Source organism: Podarcis raffonei, chromosome 8 (assembly GCF_027172205.1).
Source record: "Podarcis raffonei isolate rPodRaf1 chromosome 8, rPodRaf1.pri, whole genome shotgun sequence".
Taxonomy (NCBI): Eukaryota; Metazoa; Chordata; class Lepidosauria; order Squamata; family Lacertidae; genus Podarcis; species Podarcis raffonei.
Genome location: NC_070609.1, coordinates 79410337 through 79431695, shown reverse-complemented (window position 1 = coordinate 79431695; position 21359 = coordinate 79410337). Strand labels below are relative to the sequence as shown.

The following is a 21359-nucleotide window of genomic DNA, read 5'->3' as shown; positions in this document are numbered from 1 at the left end:
GATGCAGTCTCTCCTGGGAAGCAGGAGGAGGTAAAATCAGGCACACCGGTGCAGCCAGAAGGAATCTCTCGAGTCTTTCCACGCTGCAGCCAGATTTGCCACATACACAAACTGTAGGTGAATCTGTGTGGCTCCATACAAAGGCGGCTTAAACCTTTATACAGCATACTCCTCAAATCGATAGAAAGTGCCAGAAGACAAGTAAGACCAAGCAAGTCAATTTGGGGAGAAACAGAGCTCCTCGGAGGCCCTTTTACAGAAATTAAGGTGGTCTTTTCTTAGCAGGATCTAGGGGTTCCTTCTTTTAAAACACAGAACACTCTGCTGTTTCTGAAAATTGATAGAGATATGCAAATTGAAGGAGATAAGGTTAGCAAACCACATCATGGGGAAGCAGGGCTTGGAGGGAGGGAGAGAGAGAGAGAGAGAGAAGCAAGCAAGCAAGCAAGCAATTTCAGATTCCCTGCAAGGAACTCTCAAGCTATATCACCTATACAAGAACTGACACTGGTTTCTTAAGAGGGTGCAGACACAGACTGGCCTCCCTCACACCTGGCTTAAAAAAATAAATAAATAAAATAAAAAATAATAAAGTCGAGTTGTTTTTCAAATCAAGAACCCTGGGGTCAATTTATGTGTCAGAAGAGGAGCGTATATGTTGTTCTGCCAAGACAGATTTCCAGTTCACGTACACAACGATATAAATCCTTGAACAGGGATTGTCAATTTCATTTTGTCTCAGTTTTCCCATCTGACGTTTGATTCGCTCCATTTCTGCATATGTTGGTGGGTTTTTTAAAAGTCTGCATGAAGATTAGTACATATTTTTCCTATAAAAATTGCATGTCACCAATAGAAAAGGTTTTGAATGCAGTTTTTCCTAATGGATGCTTCCTTGCAAGCCGCCTCCCCTAACGGAATGCCATTCCTGTATGCTTTAGCTAAACACACACGGTTTTTTGCATGCACTTCACGCTAATGCCTGCACACTCGTGCGCCCGATCTTTGGTTGGAGAGAAACTACGCTTCAAAAATCAGGAGTGACGCAAGTTTGGAAAGAGCACTGCATTTCAGTTTGCATGTTTGTTTGAGAAGCCCATCTCTGGTAGGTCTGCATGAAAATATGGCTGAAAGAGAAGCATCTCCCGTTCCTTTATATCCTCCTCCCTCAAAAAGCTCCATCTCTCGACGGTTCCCTCATTATTCTGCCGTGCTTCTGCTTAGCTGTTGTGCCTCACACAGAGTCGAGAGCATCTGACCATTTGCCACTGCGGCTCAACACCATGGCTGCCTGCAGCAGATACTTCTTCCTAGAGCTCTGAAGAACAGCAGCCCTGCTGGATCAAAACAGAGGCCCATCTAGTCCAGCTTCCTCTTCTCATGGCAGCCAACCACCATGAGAAACCAGCAAGTTGGATCTGAGCACAAGAGCACACTCTTCCCCTCCGGTGGCTTCCAGCAACTGCTTTTCAGAACCATCACTGCCTCCAACCGTGGAGGCGGAAAACAGCCACTGTGGCTCATAACCATCGGCTGCCTTACCCTCCTTCACAAATTGGTTCAATCCTCTTTTAAAGCCAGCCCAGTCATTGGCCAAGCCTGCCTCCTATGGAGCAAGTTCCATAGTTGAACCACACAAGGTCCTTTGCGAATGTCTAGGGCACCTGGGAAGCCCGGACAGGCCGTCCTCAGTCCATGGGGGTGTTCAGATGGTGGATACGGAGCTCCTGCTCCAGGTTGAAAAGCGTCACCGAATCGGCCCCCGTGGCTGGGAGGGACCCCAGGCACTGACCGCAGTCGTCATGGACTTGGGTGACGGAGTCGGCCGAGTCCGTGTCCCCCGGGAGCGCCAGGACATTCTTGAGGGATGTGCCGGGCCGGGGGCCGCTGTTTGAGTTCCTCATGGAGAGCGAGATGGGGCTGGGGCGGCGGTCCCAAGCCCCCCGGCAGCAGGGCAGGTACTTTGCCATGGCCCTCTTGAAGTCCCGCATGAAGAGCGGGTAGATGATTGGGTTCATGGTGCTGTTGCAATAGCCCAGCCAGGTCAGGGTGTCAAAGAAGTCCTCCGACACGCACTTGCAGACTGCCTGGAGGGAAGGAAGAACATGCAGGGTTAATGTTACAGGAACTTCCTTTTCTTTTCTTGCAAAACATCGCCAGGCATAAAGTGCAGTCTCCCAAGAGCAAATTCCCTTGCAGGTGTTAAGTCTTGCATGCAGTTGTCTGCAAGGCATCAAAACAGCCTTTTTGGATAACCTTTTGCATTCCGCATACATCTCCCACCCACGGGATGTACGTCAATCTAAAGCGCTAAGGGAATTTCTCCATTGTGGTCACTGTGGCTGAGACAGAAGGGAAATAACTGTACTATTGTTAACGAAACGATAAAAATCGAGACCATACTGAGTCAAACCCACTTCTTTTTTTGTAGATTGTCCTAGCCCAACACACCAATCACACACTGAATCATAGAGCTGAATACAAGCCCATGGAAAGCGATTCCACCACCAGACATGGTTCTATAGAGCTGAGCCGATTTCCTGGACCCCAGGACTTACCTGGGCCACGTTACAGACGAAAAAGGGGAGCCAGGCCACGAAAAACATCCCCAAAAGGACGCCCAAAGTTAGGCTGGCCTTCAGGGCTCTCTTGCTGTGCTTGTTGGCGAATTTCCGGGTGTCGCTCATGGCAGCCGATTGGCTGTGAACTCTGTGGACCTAGGAAGGGAAAAGGGAAGGTGGCACATGAGGAAGAGAGAGGCACGCATGCACAAATGTGCTCCTCGTTCCTGATCAGATTAGAGCAGGGCTCCCCTTCTCAAAAGCTATATTTGAGTCAACAGTGTGATGCAGCATCAAAAAAGGCTAATGCAATCCTAGGTTGCCTAGTGGTACCAGTTCTGGGCACAGTCAAACCTTGGTTCCCGAATGGCTCCGTTTTGAAACGTTTCGACTCCCGAACGCCCCAAACCCAGAACTAAATGCTCCAGTTTCCAAACGTTTTTGGGAAGCCGAACGTCCGACGCAGCTTCCGCTTGAGTGCAGGAAGCTCCTGCAACCAATCGGAAGCTGCGCCTCTGTTGTCGAATGTTTCAGAAGCCGAACGGGATTCCGGAACGGATTAGGTTCAACAACCGAGGTTTGACTGTACCACAATTTAAGAAGGATACAGTATTGACAAGCTGGAATGTGTGTCGAGGAGGGTGGCCAAGATGATAAAGGGTCTGGAAACCATGCCTTGTGAGGAATGGTTGAGGGAAGTGGGTATGTTTAGTCAAGAGAAGAGGAGACTGAGAGGTGATTTGATGGTCTTACTTTGCCAAACCTTTATCGGGCATTACAAATATAAAGGTAAAGGGACCCCTGACCATTAGGTCCAGTCGTGGCCGGCTCTGGGGTTGCGGCACTCATCTCGCTTTATTGGCTGAGGGAGCCGGCGTACAGCTTCCAGGTCATGTGGCCAGCATGACTAAGCCGCTTCTGGCAAACCACAGCAGTGCACAGAAATGTCGTTTACCTTCCCGCTGGAGCGGTACCTATTTATCTACTTGCACTTTGAGGTGCTTTCGAACTGCTAGGTTGGCAGGAGCGGGTACCAAGCAACGAGAGCTCACTCCGTCGTGGGGATTCGAACCACCGACCTTCTGATCAGCAAGTCCTAGGCTCTGTGGTTTAACCCACAGCACCACCCGCGTCCCTTATTACAGATATAGGCCATCATAAAACATCCATATATAATATATACAGATAAACAGCCATGTAAAAGTATGTAAGAATGAGGATTTTCATTGGAGTCTCTTCCCACTAAATAATGCTATTTGATAGTCCTCTGTCAAGAATTCTTGAGCAGTGATTCCTGCGTTGTTGGGGTAGATGACTCTTTGGGTCCCTTCCAACTGTACAATTCCATTGTACTCTCTACCCTCAATAGAAAGCAATCCAGGCTCATGAAATCTAATTAATCCATCATACCTTTCAGCTCAGCCCTACAGTACAAGATTTTTGCTATTGATTACAGAGGCTTCTTAATTAGATTTCTTTCTTTTTTTCCAAGCCTTGAATATTTCAGTTGGCAAATCATAGGCTCTTTCTTTCTCCCAGTAGTCAATTGTTATCACTGCATCATCCCTAAATTAAATAAACCCTGATTTGGGGGGGGGGGAGATCCAGCATGCAAAAACACCCCAAGGACTTGTTTCCTCCATATTATTTTGTTTTGCAAATTAAAGTTTTTATTTTAGTGTGCCTAGAGGCACAATTTAGGGATGTGTTTCTTCATCTCCATGGTCCAGAACATTAATACTTTACTTAGTGAATACAGAATGTAAGGAACACACACACACACACACACACACACACACACACACTGTCATTGACAAGAATCCAAGAAATTGTCCTCTCCCCTTTTTAATGCAACCAAGTTAGTGGCTGTCGCTGCCTCCTGCAGGTGTGAGTTCCATAGTTTAACTACATGCTTGTGTGGAGAAGTACTTTCTTTTATCTTGTTGCTATTGCACACTGGGAGTCTGCTTGTAAGAGGAAATCAAAATTATTTGTTGCAGAGGAGACCCTTTCCCCTGTTTCCCCAGTCTGTTCCTGAGGCCTCAGTAAAGCCATTAAGCCTCTGGTCTTGCTTGAACCCAAATTTACTTCACTTTCAATCTTGTGGCTGTGTCTAAATGCAGGCAAATTGGAAGGGATATTCTCAGTCTAGCATAGGGGACTATCAAGTACAAAATCCTGTGGAAGAAATACCGTGTAGCTGGTATGGGTCAGCTTTTCACAACTGGTGGTTTATGGATCTGTTTATGGCATGTATATCCTGCCTTTCTCTCAAGGTAATGTCCATATTTCTCCTCTTCCTCACAAGAATCTGGTGAGGCCAGTTAGGCTGAAAGTGAGAGACTAGCCCGAGGTCACCCAGGGAGTCTCCTGGCTGAGTGGGGCTTTTAACCCTGCTTTCCCAGGTCCCAGTCTACTATGACACACTGTCTCTCCTAGAATCTTGGCACGGTGGCCGTCCATTCCATGTCACCAAGGGCTGTTGCCCAGCAACAAAGTGTGTGGCCGTTTGAACGGAGATTCTGCCATCCTCAGTGTGTAGAGGCTTGCAGGGATTTGCTGTAATGACCCTTGCTTAGTCGGTATAGACTATGGCATCTGAAAAACACCTGGCAGTAAGTGAATGTTGGCATCCTGTGGACTTAGCTCTAGAACATAGCATACTGGTCCTGTTATGTACGTTCCTTAGTGTCTCCTGCTCTGAGCTTGAGTCCGCATCACAAGGCAGGCCAGGAATCTCAAACCTGCATTGTGATTCACTGCCTGGCGCAAAGCAGCCAGTCATATACTAGGTGGGTGTTGCAAATGATGTGCAACAGTTTTTTTCATTTCTGGAAGGAGTTCCAAGAGCTGGGTTCCAATTTTCCCAGGGCAGAATCTGCATATGGGGAGAGGTTTACTTATGAAGAGCCATGAGCTCTTGTTGCTAAACAAACCAATGAAAGCTTGATTGGTGGGGATTCAGTTTTCCTCTGTGAGAGCATGTTTATAATCTGAGAACTAAGGGCAGCAGCACAATTTAGGATTATAACTGTTGGGGGATTTTTTTTGCTGCTGTAACCTTTAAGGTATCGTTTCCTTCCACCATGGTTGGTAGCCTCCCAGTGGCTTAAATTATAGGGGTCTCTGACTGACTGTCACCATCTAAACTAGGCTCTGCCTTAGAGATTTGAGTAAGATGCAGGGGTATTTTAAAAGCTTTGTTAAAGGGAGATCATTAACCATCTCAAAACCCTTTGATGGGCTGAGGCTAAAAGGATTTGCCAGTCAACGTCCCCTCCCTGTTGGTGCAGTGGCCACTGTCCGTGGTGCTGAAATGCCTCCATTGCTATCTAGAAGAGACCGACCAAGAGTTTCCTTGTTGTCTTGAGGACTAGACTAGTGAATGATGGCAGGCAGAGGTGAAGGACCCATCTCCCTTTTCTCTTTCCCTGTCCTGGGAAGCAGAGGAGAAGTGAAGTCCCTCTTTTATCCCTGCAGCAAAGATGTTGTCTATTGCTATCAGTGGCCTATAACAGCATTCACAAACAGAGAATCGTAGAATTGTAGAGTTAGGTCTTCTAGTCCAATCTGCTGCACTGCAGGGATACCAACTAAAGCATCCATGACAGATAGCCATCCAACCTCTGCTTAAAAACCTCCAAGGAAAAAGCTCTTGTGGGAGTCTGTTCCACGGTCGTACAGCTTCGACCCTCAGAAAGATCTTCATGATGTTTAGTCAGAATCTCCTTACTTGTAACTTGAATCCATTGGTTCAGGTCCTACCCTCCAGAGCAAGGGGAAACAAGATTGCTCCATCCTCCACATGACAAGCCTCCAATCACCTCTCAGTCTTCTCTTTTCCAGGCAAACATACTCAGCTCCCTCAACTGTTCTTCATCAGGCTTATTTCCAGGCTCTTGGTCATCTTGGTCACTCTCTTCTGTCCACATTCCAGCACTAGGGCTGTCTTCCTCTATTGGTGCTCCTCCGGATGTTGCTGAACTACAGTTCTCATCATCCATGACTGTTGCCCATGGTGTCTGGGCCTGATGGGAACTGCAGTCGATAACAGTATCTGGAAGAGCAACGGTCGCCCATCAGTGAACTAAACCATCATTTGCTTTTGCTGCTCCCACCTACCTCCACCTGCCTTCGACTTCATGTAGGTGTGGGCAACCTGTGAGCCTCCAGGTGTTGTGGGTTTGCGGTCCTCATCATCCCTGGCCATTGGTCATCCCTGGCTGGGGCTGATGGAAGCTGGAATCCAACATCAGGTTGACTTGGACCCCTTGAGCTAACCACCAGCAAGAGAGTGTCGCATTGAGGCAATTTAACAGGATGGATTAAAACAACTCCCAGCTAAGGGAGCTGGGCATGTTTAGCCTGGAGAAGAGGAGGTTAAGGGGTGATATGATAGCCATGTTCAAATATATAAAAGGATGTCACATAAAGGAGGGAGAAAGGTTGTTTTCTGCTGCTCCAGAGAAGCGGACATGGAGCAATGGATCCAAACTACAAGAAAGAAGATTCCACCTAAACATTAGGAAGAACTTCCTGACAGTAAGAGCTGTTCGACAGTGGAATTTGCTGCCAAGGAGTGTGGTAGAGTTTCCTTCTTTGGAGGTCTTTAAGCAGAGGCTTGACAACCATATGTCAGGAGTGCTCTGATGGTGTTTCCTGCTTGGCAGGGGGTTGGACTCGATGGCCCTTGTGGTCTCTTCCAACTCTATGATTCTATGATTCTATGAACTCAGATCGTAGTTTTCAACACTCGCTGTCCTTTCCTGCACAATTCTCCTGGTTCTTTCAATTATTCCAAATGGAAGGGTTGATGATGGCTTTGTAAGTTTGATGGCGGCTTTGTAAGTTGCAAAACATCATTGTGACCCTTTTAGCTTGTGTTTGTTTGCAATAAATGGGGTGGGCAATTATGGGGTGTTGGAGTTGAGATTAGCTACTTATTGAGGAACTTAGCAATTAGGTTGTTTACCAAAGGTGCTGAGTCAATTACTTAAATGAAGGGGGGGGCGGAATTGCGCTAATTATGGCAATGCAGTAAAAGCTGCAGGTATCCGGCTAGCATTGATCACTGTCCAAAAGGGAAATAATTCAAGCCGTTCCTTCCTCATCCCCTACTGATAAATTGGAATACCAGATTCAAGATCCCCCTGCTTCTTTCTCCTAAAAGCATTTCTAAGCCGAGAACCTGTCTGGCCCTGACATGGCAAGTTTTTGAAGTTTCCGCCTCCAAAACATTTAAAGGTAATTAGGCCTGTCATTCTCCTGTAGGGCACAAGGGGTCAATAGATGAGGTTGCTGGAGAATGAAAGCTGTCTGCAGCCTGTTGCCTCTTATTTTTGAGGGGAGGGAAGGAAAGCTATGAGGACAAGGAACTTAAAGGAAAATGGGGAAGATAAAAGAAAGCTGAGAAGCTAGGTTCTGCACCTGTAAGGACCAGAACCTTGACATGTGTTTTATTATTTCAAGCCGGCATTCTTGGGATGCTGGGTCCATGCTCCCAGAGTTGGATCTTGCACATCTGCTGAACTGCAGCACACACAGAGAAGGAGGGAGAGAGAGAGAGAGAGAGAGAGAGAGAGAGAGAGGCCTGGGAACAGCTCCATTTCCCCTTAACAAGCACGCTAGTGACTAAATGGTCTTGGCAAATTAAATCTCGCTTGCCTAGAACATTAGTCATTTGTCAGAGGGTGGCATTAGAAAAGTGTGGCGCCAGGGAGGCTGCTTTTCATCTTACTGATGCATCTGATCCCCACCTTCCTCAAATGCCGGGAGAAAGATTATGTTATTCATCGCAGGGTTTGCCAATCTTCACCCCCCCCCCGCAAAAAAATGCCCTGCTGACATGTCCGATTTCCTGCTAGTTGGAGTGCTTATTGAACTTGGCAATGGGGTTAATTAGATTTTCCCAACATGGCACGCATGAGCAGAGCAGGATCCTGGGAGTCTGGAGCTGGCTGGGCTAAGCTGGCTAGCAAGTTTTACTTATTTACATCCTTGTGAAGATTAATTTCCAGAGAGGTGCGGATTAATCTGGGCATTCCCCCCTGCCCCCTTGCAAATGCAGGGCTCCCTCCCAAATGTGCATTGTTTTTTTCAACCAGAGCATTGCAGCTTTAAAGGTAAAGGTAAAGGGACCCCTGACCATTAGGTCCAGTCGTGGCTGACTCTGGGGTTGTGGCGCTCATCTCGCTTTATTGGCCGAGGGAGCCGGCGTACAGCTTCCAGGTCATGTGGCCAGCATGACTAAGCCGCTTCTGGTGAACCAGAGCAGCGCACAGAAACACCGTTTACCTTCCCGCTGGAGTGGTACCTATTTATCTACTTGCATTTTGACGTGCTTTCGAACTGCTAGGTTGGCAGGAGCAGGGACCGAGCAACAGGAGCTCACCCCGTCGCAGGGATTCCAACTGCCAACCTTCTGATCAGCAAGTCCTAGGCTCTGTGGTTTAACCCACAGCACCACCCACGTCCCATTGCAGCTTTAGCACGCCACAGTTAAAGAAATCACCAGACTGTGCACTTCAGTGCTGTCCAACTAACACTAAGTCTCTTTCAGCATAGCATAAGAGGCAACCTCTTGCCTGTGGATGTTTTTAACCATCATTGGTTTTTAGAGGGTTTTGATCTGTTCTGAAATGTTTTGATTTGTGTATCTTATTCTGCCTGCCTGGGCTTCTTAGGGAGGAAGGGCAAGTGTAAATACAACAAACAAATAAATAAATAAGTAACACATTCAATGGCTCAGACCCTGATGCTTTCTGATAGGAGCAGCTGCCATGTTCACCCGCGAGCCATTAAGTCTGGAATTGCTCGTTGTGTCTCTGCATGCTGCTTTGTTCGCTCTCCCTCGAATTCATTTCCTGCCCCTCAGCTGAACCTGCTTAAGGGCCTCCGTACAGTATAAACGAAAACAGAGTTCTGTTGGATCAGTCCAGCATCCTGCACTCATGACAGACAGTCGCACGCCCTAATGAAAAGTTGTTCTAAAATCTTTTTAAGGTTGCATTTTAATTGTTTGATTGTACTTGTCGCAACTGACCCCGGGACCTTAAGATGAAAGGCAGGCAATGTATTGTAACTATAATTAATATTAATATTAATATTAATATTCCCCCTCTTCCTCCAGAAGGCAGCTTACACACAAATCGAACCGACACAGATAAAATGCAAAAAGTCGAAAACAACATAAAAAGCGATCGTTAAAAGGTAATTGAATTCTAATCAAACTAAAACAACATAAAAAGCAAATTTTAAAATACAAGTGATAAAGACAGAACAGCCCTGTTGGAATAAAACCATCTTCATCTGCTGGCGGAAGGACAGCAATTATTATTAAAAAATAAATTTTCTAATAAAATAATGGATCATGCCAAAAGCCCATCTAATCCAGAACCCTGTCCCAACAAAGGCCAACAAAATGCCCCAGTGATAAGCCCCAGAGAGGTAGGCTGCCTCTGACCCTGGAGGTTCCATTCAGAAATCTTGAGGACTAGTAACCTTTGGGCTTCGTTCCTGCCTCCTCCTTTTGTGTCATCTCCATTTTATAAAAGGCACGTGCTGTGCTCAGCCGTTGCCCTCGGTAAACAGGGACAGTTGGAGCGTAGGAAACGAGCTTTTGGAGTCACTGCTCCATGTCCCTTGCCTGCTCTCTGTCTTCCCTGCACAGCGGCTGCTTGCTGCCCACTCACACATGGCACTGGGTTGCGGGGGGGACCGGAGTAGCTTCTCCCCCCCCCCGCTCCCCGCCCCGCTTTGCATGATGAGCAGCAGCTCCTCAATATTCTCCGACAACGAGCCTGACAGATTTCCTCCTCCTCCACTGTTTTCGTTTCGGAGGCTTCAGCTATCTTCTTCAGGAGAGAACAAAAGAGTCAGAGACAAAGAGAGCGTGAGAAAAGGGTGAGATTTCTCTCCCCAAACTCGTTACGAGGTCTTCGCTGCGAGATCACATTCACCCGGTGCTATACCAGCTGCACTGGCTCTTGGTGGAGTACGGGATCAGCTTTAAGGTGCTGGTTTTAACCTTTAAAGCCCTATACGGCCTAGGACCCTTGTACCTACGGGACCGCCTCTCCTGGTATGTCCCACGGAGGAACTTACGATCTTCAAACAAAAACATCCTGAAGGTCCCAGGCCAAAGAGAGGTTAGGCTAGCCTCAACCAGAGCCAGGGCTTTTTCGGCTGTGGCTCCGATCTGGTGGAACGCTCTGTCACAAGAGACAAGGGCCCTGCGGGACTTGACATCTTTCCGCAGGGCCTGCAAGACAGAGCTGTTCCACCAGGCCTTTGGCCAGGGCACAGCCTGACTCCCTCCTTTGGCAATCTTCACAGAACTCTAGCCCAATGGTTGCCATCAATTTGATTTGAATTAATTTTATAATGAAATGATTTTAGAATGTTGTATTATTTTATTGTTGTTAGCCGCCCTGAGCCCAGCTTCGGCTGGGGAGGGCGGGATATAAACAAAACAGAAATGTGCATTCCTCAATTTGCTTGCATAGCAACCCAAGTTGAATCCCTGGAATCTCCAGGTAGGACTGGAACAGACCCCTGTCTGAAACCCTGGAGAGATCCTGGCAGTCAGTGGAGGCAGTGCTGAGCTAGGTGGACCAAGTGTCCTGACTCAGAATAAAGCAACTTCCCCTGTTTCTTATCTGCTTATATAAGTATATAAGGAGGAATTAGTGTGCGTCACGTAAAGGGCAAGCAGAATGATCAGGGGGTGAAGCGACTCCCCTATGAAGACAGTGGAACGGACGCCCTCGGAAAGTGGTTTTTAGGTAGAGGTTGGCTGGCCCTCTGTCGTGGATGCTTTAGCTGAGATTCCGGCATTGCAGGGGGTTGAACTAGATGATCCTCAGGGTCTGTTCCAACTCTACGATTCTATGATTCTATAAAAGGTTGCAGTGTTTGGGACTTTTCAGTTTAGAGGAAAGATGAGTGAGAGCCTGCATGGTAGACCTTTATAAAATTCCACATGACATGGAGAACAGTTCTTCTGCCTTGTAACACTGCAAACTGGTGGAAGCTGAATGTTGGACGATTCAGGAAGAGGATTTTTAAAAGCCCCTTTTCACCCAGTGCAGTGTTAGCCTGTGGAACTCTCTCCCACAGAAGGCAGTGATGGCCACAAACCTAGACGGATTTCAAAGAGGATTGGGCAGATTCATAGAGGAGGAGGGGACTATTGAAGGCTTCATTTTGCTTGCCCTTTCCAACTCTCAGCTGCTAGGGGCTGGTGAACATAATCAATTTCAGTTTCTTTCTGTTCCTCAATTTTCTGCGCTGAAATTCAGCCTGCCTCATTACTGCATCGCTTCAGTTCTTCATTTTTAATTCCATCTAGTGTCCATTTCTCCTGAACTAGACTTTTTCTGTGTGTGCAAACAATTCCCCCCTGAAATCACACTTGGGGACGAGGGTCCCCATTTGCAGAAGAATATGCACAACTTTACCACTGGCAGACTCATTTCTGATTGGAGAATGGCATTGCCGAATTTGGAGATGTCTGATGTTCAAAGGTTTTCAGCTGGGTTTCGGTTTGTGCACCCGTTTCAAGAAGTGTAGAGTAATTGATTGACCAATTCATTGATGGATTCATGCATGCATTCCTAGACTGCCTTTCTGCCAAGGCCCTCTAGTCTGTTGACAATTTTAAAGTATTAAAAGGAAATAACAAGCTGGGGAGGTTCTCATTCAAAGGCCACGCCTGTCATCCTCCTCCTCCACGGTCTCAGTGTTGCTCCTTGTAGACCTCAACAGGGAGGCGGAAGATGGGATAAAAACTGTCATGAGTTGTCTCTGCCGTTCATTAGCTCTGCCTCAGCCAATCAGTGGCTCTGGTTCCACCTGCTGTGGGGCTCCTTGCCTTCTTCCCCACCAGCCCCAATGGGCACCAACAGCCAATGGATGCTTCAGGAGTTGCACCCTACTTTGAACCGGGGGTTGGTCTAGATGTTCTCTGAGTTCCTTAGCAGATGTGGGATTCTAAGCTTGGGAAAGTGTCTCTACCACCAGCAGCTACAAATAAACCCCTCACAAAAGGCTGATTTTTGGGAGAAGCTTTGTTGTAAAAACCGTTCCAAAGTTAGTCAAAGAACACTTCATTCTCTCTATAATGAGATTGTCTCTTCCCCACAAAAGCCACCCAAAAGCAGCGACGGGGAGAGAAATAGAGGAGGAGGTAGATGAAAGGAATTGGCCTTATCTGGGGAAAACACAGCACCCACTGCGAGCAGGAAACTGAGCCGTTAACTAGCAAGTCACACCAGATTTGTGGTGTTATCACCTGTCTTCTGACAGGACTTCCGAAGAAGAAGCCTGGCTGATTCCAAACACCGCCACCACCAAAAAGAGAAAGTTCCAGTAATCTTGCTCTTAAGCTGGTTCCAGGTTCCTGCATAAATTGCCAGATTCCTGAGCGGGAAGATGTTTTCCTTGCAGGAGATATCACACAAAGCACCAAGCCGGCCCTATCATTAAGTGGTTTGGGGTGGCTGCCTCAGGTGGCAAATACTGGGGAGTGATGACTACGATTTATTACCTGCTTTCACCCTCAGGTCTCAGGGCAGTTGACAACAATATTAATATTAACAATTGTAAACCACTTACAAGGGACGCAGGTGGCGCTGTGGGTTAAACCACAGAGCCTAGGACTTGCTGATCAGAAGGTCGGCGGTTCGAATCCCCACAACGGGGTGAGCTCCCGTTCCTCGGTCCCTGCTCCTGCCCACCTAGCAGTTCGAAAGCACGTCAAAGTGCAAGTAGATAAATAGGTACCGCTCCAGCGGGAAGGTAAACGGCGTTTCCGTGCGCTGCTCTGGTTCGCCAGAAGCGGTTTAGTCATGCTGGCCACATGACCCGGAAGCTGTACGCCGGCTCCCTCAGCCAATAAAGCGAGATGAGCGGCGCAACCCCAGAGTCGGCCATGACTGGACCTAATGGTCAGGGGTCCCTTTACCTTTTTAAACCACTTACAGTGAGATGTTGGGAGGACAGAGGAACATAGGAAACGGCCTTCCACTGAGCCAGACCCTTGTCTATCTAGCTCAGTACTGTCTACACTGACTGGCAGCAGCTCCTGGGGTTTCAGGTTTGCAGGGGCGACTCATACAGGGAGGCAATGGGCAGACTCCTCTGAGGCTCAGCCCCCTTGAACGAACCAGTTATGCTGGTTGTCATGGTGTGATAGTGGCTGATTGGAAGGTGACAAAAACCCCAAACAATGAGCTGCTCGTTTTGATGTGTCCCTGGCAGGATGATTTATCACTCTCAGCGCAGATAATACAATAGGGGGATTGGATGAATCTTTCTTGCTCTGGGCAGACCGGCCTAAGAAATTGCATTGCCTGAGGCAGTGGAGAAGACTACTGGGGGTGGGAGAGTGTCCCCCATGTCCACACCAGGGGAGGCCTTGCACCAATAGAGGGAAATGGCCAGGGGGGAATTAAATTCAGTTGACATTTAAAGGAGAATCTATCTATTTCACACTTTGCTTTAAAATCTGCAAAATGGAACTCGGCCATCCATAAAAATTCACACTTCTCCGAATTTTGCAACATGTTTCACCACCCAAGTAATGCTTAATATATATAAAAAATGCATATATCACATTAAATCACGCACGCAAAAGGCACCCATTTGTGAAAATAATTAGGAAAAGTGTGTTCTGCCAGGGAAGATCGCTCTGCAAAGAATATGTCCGTTAGGGGAAAGTGCGTACACTCGTGAGTCTGTCAGGAGAGATTGTTCTGAAAAGCTGGTGAACTTTCACAAGAACTTTATTATTTTTTGCTACAAAGTGAGCTTAAGATTGGGAAGTCAAGGAACAGAGAAAGACTGAAATGGGCAGGTTTGCCTATCGATAGTAGGCGCTTCCTTCCAGCATCTGTGGCTTCAGGTGACATGATAAAAGTTTATAAAACTACTCATGGCAGGAGTAGAGAAAAGTTTTCCTACTTCTCTCTTTTGGATTAGAAGTTGCGGATATCCAATGAAGCCGAAGGTTGGCAGATTCAGGAGTGATAAAAAGAAAGGACTTCTTGACACGACACAGAGTTGACCTATGGAACTCCCTGCTACAGGAGGCAGTGATGGCCACCAACTTGGATTGCCCTAAAACAGAATTGGACAAATTCATGGAGGAGATGGCTGTCAGTGGATGGCTATCCACAGTCAGAGGCAGTAACGCTTCTGGATTCTAGTTTCTGGAAACCACAGAGGGAGATAATACTCTTGTGTTCGAATCCTATTTGCGGGATGCTGAACTAGATGGGTCCTTGGCTTGGTCCAGCAAGCTCTTCTTAGGACTCTGGGAGGGGAGTCCTCAGACAGCACAGCTGTGTGACCTTCTCTTGAGTTTTCTCTGAAAGAACGTAACATGAAGCGGACGTAACATGAGGTATGACTGTACAGACAACAGCTGGGCCTCGGAACAGGCCCAGAGCCCTGATGCCTGTCAGAAACTAGTTAGAAACATGGAGCAATGTGGACCTACCTGTTGCGTGGGTTCGTCGGCTGCAACGGACACGTTGTTGGTAAGAGAGGCCACCTGCAGCGCCTGCTTCCGAGCAGCGAGCAGGATGCGGCAGTAGGTGAAGAGGATGGCGACGGACGGGAGGAAGAAGGTCAGACCCGAGGCAATGAGGGCGTAGGGCAGGCTGACCGCCACACGGCACTGCCCCTCTTCTTCGGCCTGGAGGGTAGCGTTGAAGGGACGCGGGCCGAACTCCATCTTGTGCCAGCCCATCTCGATGGGCAGGAAGGAGACCAGGGCGGCTAAGGTCCAGGTGGCCAGGATGAGCAGCACAGCCCTGCAGGACGTCATCCTCAGCTTGTACCTGAGCGGGGAGATGATGAGCAGGTAGCGGTCGAGGCTGATGACGCACAGGTTGAGGATGGAGGCGCTGGTGCACATCACGTCAAAGGCGAACCAGATGGAGCAGAAGGCGCCGTCCAGCACCCAGCGGCCGTAGTGCTGGTTCAGCAGCGCCGGCGGCATCACCACTGAGCCCACCATCAGGTCGGACATGAAGAGAGACACCAGGAAGTAATTGGAGGTGTTGCGGAGCGCCCGCTGGGTGAAGATCAGCAGAATGAGGGAGAAGTTGCCCAGCATGGTCAAGAGGACGATGAAGGCGAGGAAGGCAACCGTCCAAGCGCTGCCGCTCGGCGCGGAATATTCCCCACCGGCCGCGCTGGCATTGCTGCCCCCCAGCTCCCCTTCCATTGACAAGACAGGAGAGCGTGGCGGAAGGGGGGGTTGCGGCTCGGCCGAACACCGGCGCTAGGTGATCATCACTGAGAGCTCGCCATTCGGAGGATGCGAACGGATTCGGTGCCCTTTTCGCTCTTTCCTTCCTTCTCTCCTCCTCCTCTCTCCTTCCTCCCACTCTTTGCCGGGAGCCAGAGCTGCACAGCTTTCCTCCGCGAGGAGGGAGACCCCCATCAATCAGTCGGCAGCCTCCGAGCCATCAAGAGGCGAACTGGGGAAGTCGGAGGGGGGAGCAGCAGAAGCCACAATCCTCCAAGCGCTCTCTGCCACCCCCACGGCTCCCCACTTTTGCTCCCTGCAGATCTTCTCCTGGCGTGCGGAAGAAAACGAAAAGGAGGCACGCTCTCTCTTCTCCCCACTGCCGTGAATGCGGCTGGCTGGTAGCACCGCCGATGCCTCTCCACCACTCCTGCATCTATCTCTCGCTCTCTCTTGCAAAAGCTCTGCTCCGTTGCTACAAAGGATGTGAATTTTCTCACCCCGAAGATTCGGCTGGGTGTGGGGAGGGAAGGAAGCACTGAGTGTGCAGCTGGTGTTTTCAAGAACCACATGCCAACTTGTGTGTGTGGCAGAGTTTATTTCCCTTCATGGGCAGTTAAGGCTCCTATCGCCCAATGCAGCGTCGAAACAGTTACTGGGTTGTTATTGTTGTTTTAAAAAAACCAAAGCACAATTGTTAACATTTTCCAAACTCTTCAGAATCCTGGAGTCATTCCCTTGGAATATTCGTAGAAGCAGGGAACATAACGGTAGTTTGCTGGATCAGGCCTATGGCCTACCTTGTCCGACATCCTGTTCTGACAGTGGCCAACCAGAAATGGAAGGGACCCCCCACCCCAAAGGATCATCTAGTCCTACCCCCTGCAATGCGGGAATAACATCTGAAGAATCCCTGGCAGATTTTAACAAAATACCAGAGGCATTTCTTTTAGGTTTAGTTGGAGAGGATATTCCAAAAAAAAGGTGTAAATTTGTTTAGGTATGCCACAATGGCTGCAAGGATACTTCTGGCGCAGAAATGGAAGCAGCAGGAAATTCCAACATTGGAAGAATGGCGGAGTAAGATGGTGGAATACGTAGAATTGGCAAAGCTGACTGGGAAGATCCCGGAATCAGTACAACGAACTGTTTCAAAAGGACTGGAGCAAATTTGTATTATATATGAAAGAGCATTGTAAACATCTGAAAATGTTTGTAGGTTTAAGTTGAAACGTTTTGTAATGTGAATATAAGAAACTGATTTACATATTTATGCCATGGGAGCATATTCACCCAGTGCTTTTCCAGCTGCACTGGCTCCCGGTGGAGTACAGGGCCAGATTGAAGGTGCTGGTTTTGACTTTTAAATCCCTTCACGGCCTAGGACCCTCGTACCTACGGGACCGCCTCTCCTGGTATGCCCCACAGAGAGCCTCAAGGTCCATAAACAGCAACACCCTAGAGGTCCCAGGCCCTGAGGAAGTCAGATTAGCTTCCACCAGAGCCCAGGGCCTTCTCAACACTGGCTCCAGCCTGGTGGAACGCTCTGCCTCGTGAGACCAGGGCCCTGCAGGATCTGATTTCTTTCTGCAGGGCCTGTAAGATAGAGTTGTTCTGCCTGGCCTTTGGCTTGGAGCCAATTTGATTCCCTCCCCCTCTTTCTTTTTTCTTTTTCCTTTCTCCTCCTGTGATGAGGCTGCATTTTAATATTTTAATGTTTCAGTATTTTAATTGTTGTATTTTAATCTTGTTTTTAAGTTGTATTTATTCAACATGTTTTTATTATTGCTTGTTAGCTGCCCTGAGCCTGGCCTTGGCTGGGGAGGGTGGGGTATAAATAAATTATTATTATTATTATTATTATTATTATTATTATTATTATTATTATATAATGAGGTGAAGTACAAAAATAAGATAGAAGTTTAAAAAGTGGTTATAGAAATGCTAAGAATCTAGTAAAGATATCTGGAAGTCAGAAAGAGGGAGGGAAGAAGGTTGTTGCTCAGTATGAGCAAGGTTTCAGGTTACAGAGTTATGCAATAGAATGTGATATGATAAATATGGAAAACTTAATAAAAATTATTATTATTATTATTATTTTAAAAAATTAAGAATCCCTGGCATATGGCAGAAGGCTATCCCACCCTTCCCTCGGCTTTCCCTTGTCAAACAGCTCTTGCTCTCAGAAAGTTCTTCCTAATGTTTAGTTGGACTCTCCTTTCTTGCGGTTTGAATCCATTGGTGCCCCATTGGATTTGAGCACAAGCTCATCCTTCCCCACTGCAGTTTCCCACAACGGATATTCAGAAGCATCCTTGCCTCTGACTGTAGAGGCAGAGCATAGCCAACTTGGCTAGTAGTCGCCGATAGCCCTTTCCTTTTCCTAAGCCATCCCGGTTGGTGGTTGTCACTGCCTCCTGTGGCAGTGAGTTCCATAGCTAAACTATGCCCTGCGTGAGTCTGGAGACACACAAGTTCCCCGACCCTAATGTACAGGACTGCACTGCAAGGAGGAGGTGTGATAGACCAGGCTTTCCAAATCTGAAGCTCTTCAAGGACTCCCATCTCCCCAGAGCTCCAGCCAGCATTGCCTACCCCCCCAAAAAAAAAATCTGGAGGAGTTCCCCATTCCTTCATTAAAAGAAGGCAGAGTTGTGACCTGGGGTGGTGGAAGCGAAGGCAAGCGATGGTCTGGTTCAAGAATGGAGAACGTGCAGCCCTCCAGAATTTGCTGGGCTCCCGATCCCCGGAGCTCCAGCCAACATTGCCTTTGTTGTTGTTGTTTAGTCGTTTAGTCGTGTCCGACTCTTCTTGTTTCTCCATGGACAAGAGCATGCCAGGCACTCCTGTCTTCCACTGCCTCCCGCAGTTTGGTCAGACTCATGTTGGTAGCTTCGAGAACACTATCCAACCATCTCGTCTTCTGTCGTCCCCTTCTCCTTGTGCCCTCCATCTTTCCCAACATCAGGGTCTTTTCCAGGGAGTCTTCTCTTCTCATGAGGAGGCCAAAGTATTGGAGCCTCAGCTTCACGATCTGTCCTTCCAGTGATAACTCAGGGCTGATTTCCTTAAGAATGGATAGGTTTGATCTTCTTGCAGTCCATGGGACTCTCAAGAGTCTCCTCCAGCACCGTAATTCAAAAGCATCAATTCTTCGGCGATCAGCCTTCTTTATGGTCCAGCTCTCACTTCCATACATCACAACTGGGAAAACCATAGCTTTAACTATACGGACCTTTGTTGGCAAGGTGATGTCTCTGCTTTTTAAGATGCTGTCTAGGTTTGTCATTGCCTACCCACCCCCAAAAAAAGATCTGGAGGAGTTCCCCATTCCTTCCTTAAAAGAAGGCAGAGTTGTGATGGGGAATAGCTAGGGGCAGCGAAGGCAAGTGATGGCCCAGCTCAGAAATGGGGACCTGGGCCTTCCATGCATTGCTTGGGACTTCAACTCACTCCAGACTCAGCTGGAATGGCCAACAGTCAGGCCTCAGGTTTCCCTATCCTGGCGTGGCAGGATGCAGCCTGGTCTGATCCGGCAAGGCCGTTAACGACGCTCTTACAAAACGAGCTTTGGCCCTTCTGCCGTTTTTATGGATGTTCTTGCCCTCCGTTCAACCTGCGTTAACTCGCCCTCTCCTCGGATTTTTGCATCCTGCTCAAACCGCTCCAGGGCTGCCCCGAGGCTCTGGCCTCCAGTTTCCTGGAGAAGCAGACTCAGTGGCCTCTTGTAAATCACTCCCTCCTTGCAGTAACTAAGAAATAAATCTGGAGGATCTAGAATCGGGCCTTTCCTGGCTTCAGATGCCTGCTCGGCCACTGAGGTGCCAACCTTCCCTATTGGCAACTTCCTCAAGCTCAATGGCCCAGTGAGCCCAGAACTGCCTCTGCGTTAGGGATGGTGAACCTGAGACTTTCCTGGTGTTCCCAAATCCTATTGCTGCTTCTCATTGGATCTGCTGCCTGAGGCTGTGGGGAGTTGGAGACCAGCAATGCCCTGAGGGCAGAGGTTCCCCTTCCCCGAACTAGACCAGTCGCTTGTCTTTATTGCCCCAGCTGCCTGCGCCACAACACTGGCCATCACTTGAGACTCCTTAGGTAAAGGGTAAAGGGACCCCTGACCATTAGGTCCAGTCGTTACCAACTCTGGGGTTGCGGCGCTCATCTCGCTTTGCTGGCCAAGGGAGCCGGCGTACAGCTTCTGGGTCATGTGGCCAGCATGACTAAGCCGCTCCTGGCGAACCAGAGCAGCGCATGGAAACGCCGTTTACCTTCCTACCAGAGTGGTACCTATTTATCTACTTGCACTTTGACGTGCTTTCGAACTGCTAGGTTGGCAGGAGCAGGGACTGAGGAACGGGAGCTCACCCCGTCGCGGGGATTCGAACCACCGACCTTCTGATCGGCAAGTGGTTTAACCCACAGCACCTTAGGGTAGTGATAAAGCAGGATATCAAATCCAAACTCTTCTTCTTCTTCTTCTTCTTCTTCTTCTTCTTCTTCTTCTTCTTCTTGCCTTTGTTCCCCCTCGCTACAGGCAACAGCAGTTCTGTTTCGCTGCTTGCAGCCTCCAGGAGCTCATGACGAGGACTTGTCAGAAAGAGGAACCTCTTGTCTCCTCCGGAGGAGAGGAGTCCCGATTTGTGTAGGAAGCTCTGCAGGATCAGGCCCCGAGTAAAAGATCCTCTCCTCCAGCAGGTGCCCCATGCAGGATCCAGTGACCATTGAGAGCCATGGCATATGCCTCCTTTTTTCCAGGTCTGGGAGTCAAGGTGGCTTTCAGATAAAACAGGAAAACTAACATAATCCTTAAAAAGTAATTCTACTCTAATAAAGATATAAACATAGAAAGAACTATTAAAAATAGCTGATAATCATCTCTCTTGGAACTGGTCCAAACCCACAGGGAGAAACTGAAGTATTATTATTATTATTATTATTATTATTATTATTATTATTATTAAATTTGTATACTGCCCATATACCTGCAGGTCTCAGGGCAGTTCACAAAATAAAATCACAATATAAAAACAGAAGATACACTATGATGAGGACTGGTAAACGGGTTCAAACTCTGGGAAAGACTTCTGCTTGAAACCTTGGAAAGGGCAGGGCCGCAGTAACTATTAGGCTAATGAAGCTGTAGCCTTAAGTCCTCATGGTTTTTTAGGCCCTCGGTTCACGAGTTTAGCCATGAACTTGGTCCAGTCGCTCCTAGCCTTACCTTCTTTACAGGGTTGTCGTTTTGATGCCCAGGGGGGCAGGGGGGAGAGAGAAAGGCAGAGAAATCCCTGTAACTCTGTGCTCTCTTGTGCCCCCTGGAGATAGCTCCTGGCTTCGCGCAGATGTTTCGCAAGAGACACACCTTGACCTTAATCGCAAGAGATTCCTTCCATCAACATTTGTATCAACAAAATACTCCCTTTCCCCTCCCTCGGAGCTTTGCTAGTCCCAGAGTGCCACCTGGTGGCCATAGAGGGGAGAAATGGGTTTGATTAGCCACCCACACATCCCAGAAATCTATTTCTCCCTTGGCTCCAACATTT

General features: G+C 48.2%; 1 protein-coding gene across 1 annotated transcript; it reads right to left on the bottom strand.

The window, feature by feature from the left end:
• Positions 1 to 1688: 1688 nt before the first annotated feature.
• HTR6 (5-hydroxytryptamine receptor 6) lies at positions 1689 to 16468 on the bottom strand. The gene is made up of 3 exons (XM_053401941.1): positions 15061 to 16468; positions 2559 to 2717; positions 1689 to 2087 (listed from the first exon to the last, which is right to left on the bottom strand). The coding sequence occupies exons 1-3, from the start codon at positions 15790 to 15792 to the stop codon at positions 1689 to 1691; spliced, it is 1290 nt and encodes a 429-aa protein (XP_053257916.1). The 5' UTR covers positions 15793 to 16468.
• Between the last annotated feature and the right edge of the window lie 4891 nt (positions 16469 to 21359).

Coding starts and splice junctions, on each gene's coding strand:
- HTR6 (XM_053401941.1), bottom strand. CDS start 15,792: ATGGAAGGGGAGCTGGGGGGCAGCAATGCCAGCGCGGCCGGTGGGGAA. Junction 2,718..15,060: donor CCGACGAACCCACGCAACAG/GTAGGTCCACAT, acceptor TTCCCTTCCTAG/GTCCACAGAGTTCACAGCCA. Junction 2,088..2,558: donor TCGTCTGTAACGTGGCCCAG/GTAAGTCCTGGG, acceptor CCTTCCCTCCAG/GCAGTCTGCAAGTGCGTGTC.